Source organism: Orbicella faveolata, unplaced genomic scaffold (genome assembly GCF_042242905.1).
Source record: "Orbicella faveolata isolate gen_17 unplaced genomic scaffold, um_ofav_v1 contig_13, whole genome shotgun sequence".
NCBI lineage: Eukaryota > Metazoa > Cnidaria > Anthozoa > Scleractinia > Merulinidae > Orbicella > Orbicella faveolata.
Window position 1 is genome coordinate 9,750,252 of NW_028301540.1, and position 9,353 is coordinate 9,759,604.

The 9,353-nt window shown below is 50.4% G+C and overlaps 2 protein-coding genes across 2 annotated transcripts; both read right to left on the reverse strand.

Moving 5' to 3' along the window:
* Window positions 1-324: 324 nt before the first annotated feature.
* On the reverse strand, window positions 325-768 carry LOC149114895 (cuticlin-6-like). The gene has a single exon (XM_089284555.1). The coding sequence runs from the start codon at window positions 766-768 to the stop codon at window positions 325-327; it is 444 nt and encodes a 147-aa protein (XP_089140681.1).
* Window positions 769-7,310: 6,542 nt separating this feature from the next.
* LOC149114896 (cuticlin-6-like) lies at window positions 7,311-9,287 on the reverse strand. Its single transcript, XM_089285609.1, has 2 exons — window positions 9,263-9,287; window positions 7,311-7,903 (listed from the first exon to the last, which is right to left on the reverse strand). The coding sequence occupies exons 1-2, from the start codon at window positions 9,285-9,287 to the stop codon at window positions 7,311-7,313; spliced, it is 618 nt and encodes a 205-aa protein (XP_089141735.1).
* Between the last annotated feature and the right edge of the window lie 66 nt (window positions 9,288-9,353).

Here is a 9,353-nt window from a genome sequence, read left to right on the forward strand (position 1 = left end):
CCCTTCTGTCAAGAGGTCAAGACCTTGTTTTGATGGGCGCCTTCTTGGAAGCCAGACAAGCTAGCTAACGCGCCCAAAGGCCAGACAGATTTACTGACAGCTGGAAAAACAAAGAACACGAGCTGCGGCCTTAAATCATGGCATGAGCGCTTCTCTCGCACTCAGTCAAGTCGCAGAAGGCGACGACAGGCGCCTTTTGAATGGCTGGACACTAGTTTGGGGCGGACATTAACTGGGCGGGCTAGCATGCAAGCAGGAAATCTCAGTATTCCTATCTAGCTAGAGCTGTTTTGCAAAAGCCAAAGTCAGGCCACAAAGCGACCTCTAACTTTGACCACACTCACCAGCCAGTTCGCAGGCCCTGCTGGTCAGGTTGGCCATTTTCAGCAGCAGGTCTTGAAAGTCAGTGGCCACCACAACGTCGTCGTCAGTCTCCGTTACCAATCTTAGTTCATCTCGGTCGACACCACTGCCAATACCCACGGCTAGAACACGAACGCCTGCCTTGCGCAAGGGTTCGGAGGCCTCTCTCAAGCCTTTGGCGTCGGCTGCTGGGGTCTGGGTACCGTCAGTTATCAGCAGGGCAAGCTTAGGCACGCCCGCTCTGGCTTGTGGGAAGATGTCAGTGGCTGCTAAATCCAGCGCTCTGTCGATTCGTGTCTGGCCTCTCTCGTAAGGTAGAGCATCCACAGCTTTGGCGAACTCCTCCGTGGTCGCATACTGGCCGAATCGAGCCTGTACTGAAGCTGAGTTACTGTACAGAACCATGGCTGCTTGACTCTGGTCTGGTGCTAGGCCGAAACTCTTCGCTACTTCCTTGACAAAGTTCTTCTGTTTCAGGTAGTTTCTTTTGCCAATGCTGCCCGAAGAATCGATGATAAATGCCACATCCACAGGAGAGCTACATGGCGGTGGTGCTAATGAGACAGAAATTCAAGGCAATTAGTGTCATGCAGTTGTACTTTCTTGAGACTCGGCAAAGCTCATTCTTGTGCCAGCCCTTCTGTCAAGAGGTCAAGACCTTGTTTTGATGGGCGCCTTCTTGGAAGCCAGACAAGCTAGCTAACGCGCCCAAAGGCCAGACAGATTTACTGACAGCTGGAAAAACAAAGAACACGAGCTGCGGCCTTAAATCATGGCATGAGCGCTTCTCTCGCACTCAGTCAAGTCGCAGAAGGCGACGACAGGCGCCTTTTGAATGGCTGGACACTAGTTTGGGGCGGACATTAACTGGGCGGGCTAGCATGCAAGCAGGAAATCTCAGTATTCCTATCTAGCTAGAGCTGTTTTGCAAAAGCCAAAGTCAGGCCACAAAGCGACCTCTAACTTTGACCACACTCACCAGCCAGTTCGCAGGCCCTGCTGGTCAGGTTGGCCATTTTCAGCAGCAGGTCTTGAAAGTCAGTGGCCACCACAACGTCGTCGTCAGTCTCCGTTACCAATCTTAGTTCATCTCGGTCGACACCACTGCCAATACCCACGGCTAGAACACGAACGCCTGCCTTGCGCAAGGGTTCGGAGGCCTCTCTCAAGCCTTTGGCGTCGGCTGCTGGGGTCTGGGTACCGTCAGTTATCAGCAGGGCAAGCTTAGGCACGCCCGCTCTGGCTTGTGAGAAGATGTCAGTGGCTGCTAAATCCAGCGCTCTGTCGATTCGTGTCTGGCCTCTCTCGTAAGGTAGAGCATCCACAGCTTTGGCGAACTCCTCCGTGGTCGCATACTGGCCGAATCGAGCCTGTACTGAAGCTGAGTTACTGTACAGAACCATGGCTGCTTGACTCTGGTCTGGTGCTAGGCCGAAACTCTTCGCTACTTCCTTGACAAAGTTCTTCTGTTTCAGGTAGTTTCTTTTGCCAATGCTGCCCGAAGAATCGATGATAAATGCCACATCCACAGGAGAGCTACATGGCGGTGGTGCTAATGAGACAGAAATTCAAGGCAATTAGTGTCATGCAGTTGTACTTTCTCGAGACTCGGCAAAGCTCATTCTTGTGCCAGCCCTTCTGTCAAGAGGTCAAGACCTTGTTTTGATGGGCGCCTTCTTGGAAGCCAGACAAGCTAGCTAACGCGCCCAAAGGCCAGACAGATTTACTGACAGCTGGAAAAACAAAGAACACGAGCTGCGGCCTTAAATCATGGCATGAGCGCTTCTCTCGCACTCAGTCAAGTCGCAGAAGGCGACGACAGGCGCCTTTTGAATGGCTGGACACTAGTTTGGGGCGGACATTAACTGGGCGGGCTAGCATGCAAGCAGGAAATCTCAGTATTCCTATCTAGCTAGAGCTGTTTTGCAAAAGCCAAAGTCAGGCCACAAAGCGACCTCTAACTTTGACCACACTCACCAGCCAGTTCGCAGGCCCTGCTGGTCAGGTTGGCCATTTTCAGCAGCAGGTCTTGAAAGTCAGTGGCCACCACAACGTCGTCGTCAGTCTCCGTTACCAATCTTAGTTCATCTCGGTCGACACCACTGCCAATACCCACGGCTAGAACACGAACGCCTGCCTTGCGCAAGGGCTCGGAGGCCTCTCTCAAGCCTTTGGCGTCGGCTGCTGGGGTCTGGGTACCGTCAGTTATCAGCAGGGCAAGCTTAGGCACGCCCGCTCTGGCTTGTGGGAAGATGTCAGTGGCTGCTAAATCCAGCGCTCTGTCGATTCGTGTCTGGCCTCTCTCGTAAGGTAGAGCATCCACAGCTTTGGCGAACTCCTCCGTGGTCGCATACTGGCCGAATCGAGCCTGTACTGAAGCTGAGTTACTGTACAGAACCATGGCTGCTTGACTCTGGTCTGGTGCTAGGCCGAAACTCTTCGCTACTTCCTTGACAAAGTTCTTCTGTTTCAGGTAGTTTCTTTTGCCAATGCTGCCCGAAGAATCGATGATAAATGCCACATCCACAGGAGAGCTACATGGCGGTGGTGCTAATGAGACAGAAATTCAAGGCAATTAGTGTCATGCAGTTGTACTTTCTTGAGACTCGGCAAAGCTCATTCTTGTGCCAGCCCTTCTGTCAAGAGGTCAAGACCTTGTTTTGATGGGCGCCTTCTTGGAAGCCAGACAAGCTAGCTAACGCGCCCAAAGGCCAGACAGATTTACTGACAGCTGGAAAAACAAAGAACACGAGCTGCGGCCTTAAATCATGGCATGAGCGCTTCTCTCGCACTCAGTCAAGTCGCAGAAGGCGACGACAGGCGCCTTTTGAATGGCTGGACACTAGTTTGGGGCGGACATTAACTGGGCGGGCTAGCATGCAAGCAGGAAATCTCAGTATTCCTATCTAGCTAGAGCTGTTTTGCAAAAGCCAAAGTCAGGCCACAAAGCGACCTCTAACTTTGACCACACTCACCAGCCAGTTCGCAGGCCCTGCTGGTCAGGTTGGCCATTTTCAGCAGCAGGTCTTGAAAGTCAGTGGCCACCACAACGTCGTCGTCAGTCTCCGTTACCAATCTTAGTTCATCTCGGTCGACACCACTGCCAATACCCACGGCTAGAACACGAACGCCTGCCTTGCGCAAGGGCTCGGAGGCCTCTCTCAAGCCTTTGGCGTCGGCTGCTGGGGTCTGGGTACCGTCAGTTATCAGCAGGGCAAGCTTAGGCACGCCCGCTCTGGCTTGTGGGAAGATGTCAGTGGCTGCTAAATCCAGCGCTCTGTCGATTCGTGTCTGGCCTCTCTCGTAAGGTAGAGCATCCACAGCTTTGGCGAACTCCTCCGTGGTCGCATACTGGCCGAATCGAGCCTGTACTGAAGCTGAGTTACTGTACAGAACCATGGCTGCTTGACTCTGGTCTGGTGCTAGGCCGAAACTCTTCGCTACTTCCTTGACAAAGTTCTTCTGTTTCAGGTAGTTTCTTTTGCCAATGCTGCCCGAAGAATCGATGATAAATGCCACATCCACAGGAGAGCTACATGGCGGTGGTGCTAATGAGACAGAAATTCAAGGCAATTAGTGTCATGCAGTTGTACTTTCTTGAGACTCGGCAAAGCTCATTCTTGTGCCAGCCCTTCTGTCAAGAGGTCAAGACCTTGTTTTGATGGGCGCCTTCTTGGAAGCCAGACAAGCTAGCTAACGCGCCCAAAGGCCAGACAGATTTACTGACAGCTGGAAAAACAAAGAACACGAGCTGCGGCCTTAAATCATGGCATGAGCGCTTCTCTCGCACTCAGTCAAGTCGCAGAAGGCGACGACAGGCGCCTTTTGAATGGCTGGACACTAGTTTGGGGCGGACATTAACTGGGCGGGCTAGCATGCAAGCAGGAAATCTCAGTATTCCTATCTAGCTAGAGCTGTTTTGCAAAAGCCAAAGTCAGGCCACAAAGCGACCTCTAACTTTGACCACACTCACCAGCCAGTTCGCAGGCCCTGCTGGTCAGGTTGGCCATTTTCAGCAGCAGGTCTTGAAAGTCAGTGGCCACCACAACGTCGTCGTCAGTCTCCGTTACCAATCTTAGTTCATCTCGGTCGACACCACTGCCAATACCCACGGCTAGAACACGAACGCCTGCCTTGCGCAAGGGCTCGGAGGCCTCTCTCAAGCCTTTGGCGTCGGCTGCTGGGGTCTGGGTACCGTCAGTTATCAGCAGGGCAAGCTTAGGCACGCCCGCTCTGGCTTGTGGGAAGATGTCAGTGGCTGCTAAATCCAGCGCTCTGTCGATTCGTGTCTGGCCTCTCTCGTAAGGTAGAGCATCCACAGCTTTGGCGAACTCCTCCGTGGTCGCATACTGGCCGAATCGAGCCTGTACTGAAGCTGAGTTACTGTACAGAACCATGGCTGCTTGACTCTGGTCTGGTGCTAGGCCGAAACTCTTCGCTACTTCCTTGACAAAGTTCTTCTGTTTCAGGTAGTTTCTTTTGCCAATGCTGCCCGAAGAATCGATGATAAATGCCACATCCACAGGAGAGCTACATGGCGGTGGTGCTAATGAGACAGAAATTCAAGGCAATTAGTGTCATGCAGTTGTACTTTCTTGAGACTCGGCAAAGCTCATTCTTGTGCCAGCCCTTCTGTCAAGAGGTCAAGACCTTGTTTTGATGGGCGCCTTCTTGGAAGCCAGACAAGCTAGCTAACGCGCCCAAAGGCCAGACAGATTTACTGACAGCTGGAAAAACAAAGAACACGAGCTGCGGCCTTAAATCATGGCATGAGCGCTTCTCTCGCACTCAGTCAAGTCGCAGAAGGCGACGACAGGCGCCTTTTGAATGGCTGGACACTAGTTTGGGGCGGACATTAACTGGGCGGGCTAGCATGCAAGCAGGAAATCTCAGTATTCCTATCTAGCTAGAGCTGTTTTGCAAAAGCCAAAGTCAGGCCACAAAGCGACCTCTAACTTTGACCACACTCACCAGCCAGTTCGCAGGCCCTGCTGGTCAGGTTGGCCATTTTCAGCAGCAGGTCTTGAAAGTCAGTGGCCACCACAACGTCGTCGTCAGTCTCCGTTACCAATCTTAGTTCATCTCGGTCGACACCACTGCCAATACCCACGGCTAGAACACGAACGCCTGCCTTGCGCAAGGGCTCGGAGGCCTCTCTCAAGCCTTTGGCGTCGGCTGCTGGGGTCTGGGTACCGTCAGTTATCAGCAGGGCAAGCTTAGGCACGCCCGCTCTGGCTTGTGGGAAGATGTCAGTGGCTGCTAAATCCAGCGCTCTGTCGATTCGTGTCTGGCCTCTCTCGTAAGGTAGAGCATCCACAGCTTTGGCGAACTCCTCCGTGGTCGCATACTGGCCGAATCGAGCCTGTACTGAAGCTGAGTTACTGTACAGAACCATGGCTGCTTGACTCTGGTCTGGTGCTAGGCCGAAACTCTTCGCTACTTCCTTGACAAAGTTCTTCTGTTTCAGGTAGTTTCTTTTGCCAATGCTGCCCGAAGAATCGATGATAAATGCCACATCCACAGGAGAGCTACATGGCGGTGGTGCTAATGAGACAGAAATTCAAGGCAATTAGTGTCATGCAGTTGTACTTTCTTGAGACTCGGCAAAGCTCATTCTTGTGCCAGCCCTTCTGTCAAGAGGTCAAGACCTTGTTTTGATGGGCGCCTTCTTGGAAGCCAGACAAGCTAGCTAACGCGCCCAAAGGCCAGACAGATTTACTGACAGCTGGAAAAACAAAGAACACGAGCTGCGGCCTTAAATCATGGCATGAGCGCTTCTCTCGCACTCAGTCAAGTCGCAGAAGGCGACGACAGGCGCCTTTTGAATGGCTGGACACTAGTTTGGGGCGGACATTAACTGGGCGGGCTAGCATGCAAGCAGGAAATCTCAGTATTCCTATCTAGCTAGAGCTGTTTTGCAAAAGCCAAAGTCAGGCCACAAAGCGACCTCTAACTTTGACCACACTCACCAGCCAGTTCGCAGGCCCTGCTGGTCAGGTTGGCCATTTTCAGCAGCAGGTCTTGAAAGTCAGTGGCCACCACAACGTCGTCGTCAGTCTCCGTTACCAATCTTAGTTCATCTCGGTCGACACCACTGCCAATACCCACGGCTAGAACACGAACGCCTGCCTTGCGCAAGGGCTCGGAGGCCTCTCTCAAGCCTTTGGCGTCGGCTGCTGGGGTCTGGGTACCGTCAGTTATCAGCAGGGCAAGCTTAGGCACGCCCGCTCTGGCTTGTGGGAAGATGTCAGTGGCTGCTAAATCCAGCGCTCTGTCGATTCGTGTCTGGCCTCTCTCGTAAGGTAGAGCATCCACAGCTTTGGCGAACTCCTCCGTGGTCGCATACTGGCCGAATCGAGCCTGTACTGAAGCTGAGTTACTGTACAGAACCATGGCTGCTTGACTCTGGTCTGGTGCTAGGCCGAAACTCTTCGCTACTTCCTTGACAAAGTTCTTCTGTTTCAGGTAGTTTCTTTTGCCAATGCTGCCCGAAGAATCGATGATAAATGCCACATCCACAGGAGAGCTACATGGCGGTGGTGCTAATGAGACAGAAATTCAAGGCAATTAGTGTCATGCAGTTGTACTTTCTCGAGACTCGGCAAAGCTCATTCTTGTGCCAGCCCTTCTGTCAAGAGGTCAAGACCTTGTATTGATGGGCGCCTTCTTGGAAGCCAGACAAGCTAGCTAACGCGCCCAAAGGCCAGACAGATTTACTGACAGCTGGAAAAACAAAGAACACGAGCTGCGGCCTTAAATCATGGCATGAGCGCTTCTCTCGCACTCAGTCAAGTCGCAGAAGGCGACGACAGGCGCCTTTTGAATGGCTGGACACTAGTTTGGGGCGGACATTAACTGGGCGGGCTAGCATGCAAGCAGGAAATCTCAGTATTCCTATCTAGCTAGAGCTGTTTTGCAAAAGCCAAAGTCAGGCCACAAAGCGACCTCTAACTTTGACCACACTCACCAGCCAGTTCGCAGGCCCTGCTGGTCAGGTTGGCCATTTTCAGCAGCAGGTCTTGAAAGTCAGTGGCTACCACAACGTCGTCGTCAGTCTCCGTTACCAATCTTAGTTCATCTCGGTCGACACCACTGCCAATACCCACGGCTAGAACACGAACGCCTGCCTTGCGCAAGGGCTCGGAGGCCTCTCTCAAGCCTTTGGCGTCGGCTGCTGGGGTCTGGGTACCGTCAGTTATCAGCAGGGCAAGCTTAGGCACGCCCGCTCTGGCTTGTGGGAAGATGTCAGTGGCTGCTAAATCCAGCGCTCTGTCGATTCGTGTCTGGCCTCTCTCGTAAGGTAGAGCATCCACAGCTTTGGCGAACTCCTCCGTGGTCGCATACTGGCCGAATCGAGCCTGTACTGAAGCTGAGTTACTGTACAGAACCATGGCTGCTTGACTCTGGTCTGGTGCTAGGCCGAAACTCTTCGCTACTTCCTTGACAAAGTTCTTCTGTTTCAGGTAGTTTCTTTTGCCAATGCTGCCCGAAGAATCGATGATAAATGCCACATCCACAGGAGAGCTACATGGCGGTGGTGCTAATGAGAGAGAAATTCAAGTCTATTAGTGTGATGCAGTTGTACTCTCTAGAGACTCAGGAAAGCTTATTCTTGTGCAAGCCCTTCTATTAAGAGGTGAATACCTGGTTTTCATGAGAGTAAATCTCTCTATTTTTTTATACAGATGTTATGGCCTCCATGTATTTTAAAAGGCGTGATTATGAACTTGCTCAGAAAGGCGCTTGTGTTTTTTAACATAATCATGTTTTTTGATACATGTATAAATAAGGGAGTAGAGAGCAGGGGTTTGACCAGGAGAAGCACCCTCTTTAGTTAAAAGAAAAATTATCTATCTAAAACCAGCATAACGTAATTTCTAAGTAGACACGAACTACGTTAACTTTAAAATCTTATTTTTCCACACGAGGAATTTACACTGAATGTACAAGGATGAGTGAGGGGTAACTGCAAGAAAACACCACGGTATAAAACACTCACGCAATGACGTTCAAGCTAGAACTGTCTAGGTGGTACTAAAGTTGTGTTGGGTGTAAAATATTTGCCGTGTTCGTGTTTTGTTTTCTTTGCCTTATTGGTTAGTGATAGGGTGAATTGACGGGTAGAGTGATGTGTTGTCGTTAATTGTTTTAATAAGGCTTGAGGGAATATTTGAGCACACAAATTAGCGAAATTAAAAAGCGACGTTTCGACATCGTCGGATGTCATTGTCAAGTAAATATGTTGGGTAGTTTTTGCATTATAAATAGATCTACAGTTACAGTGGAACCTCCGGTTGCGACGACCTCTCGTAAGCAACCACCTCTCCTCAGCAACCAGTTTTCCAAAATACCAAAAGTTTCCAAGTCAAATCACTATGTTTAGATCCTGTTGTAAGCGACCACCTTTCGTAAGCAACGGCGACAATCTTTAGAGCTAAAAGTTTGAACTTTTCCTTTGTTTTTAACCTCACGTAAGCGACCACTTGATAGATAATGAAGGGAAAAATGGATAATAGTACAAAAAACAAGCTAGTACAAGAAACGGAAATTTGTCAATGGGAAGAACCGGATTTCTTTCTCGAAGTTGACTTTTACAAGAATAAAACACTGCATCGGCATTGGCGCATGGGTTAAGTCTCGCCAGTTACCATATTCTTATGAGGAACAATTTTGACCCATTATGGTCTAAGCTCGCGAAAGCGACCACCTCCAATAAGCGCTTACGGGAGATTCGACTGTACGCGCGTAAGGTGACAAAATACGTTACGTGACAAGAAAACGAGAAAAAGGGACTATCAGGAAACTATGTTAATTAAAACAATCAGAGCAAAATTGTTTGTTTAATTAACATAATTTCCCTTGTCATGATTGTAGGTCTCTTTATAATACAAAAGCTTACCTACACATTTACTTGACAATAACATCCGACGATGTCGAAACGTCGTTTATTAATTTCGCTATATTCTTGAGTTGAGAAGTGTATTAATATG

Excerpts from the sequence above, each read along its gene's own strand:
- LOC149114895 (XM_089284555.1), bottom strand. The coding sequence starts at position 768 with ATGGTTCTGTACAGTAACTCAGCTTCAGTACAGGCTCGATTCGGCCAG.
- LOC149114896 (XM_089285609.1), bottom strand. The coding sequence starts at position 9,287 with ATGTTATTGTCAAGTAAATGTGTAG. Across the intron at positions 7,904-9,262 it reads ATTGTCAAGTAAATGTGTAG|CACCACCGCCATGTAGCTCT; the intron begins GTAAGCTTTTGT and ends CTCTCTCATTAG.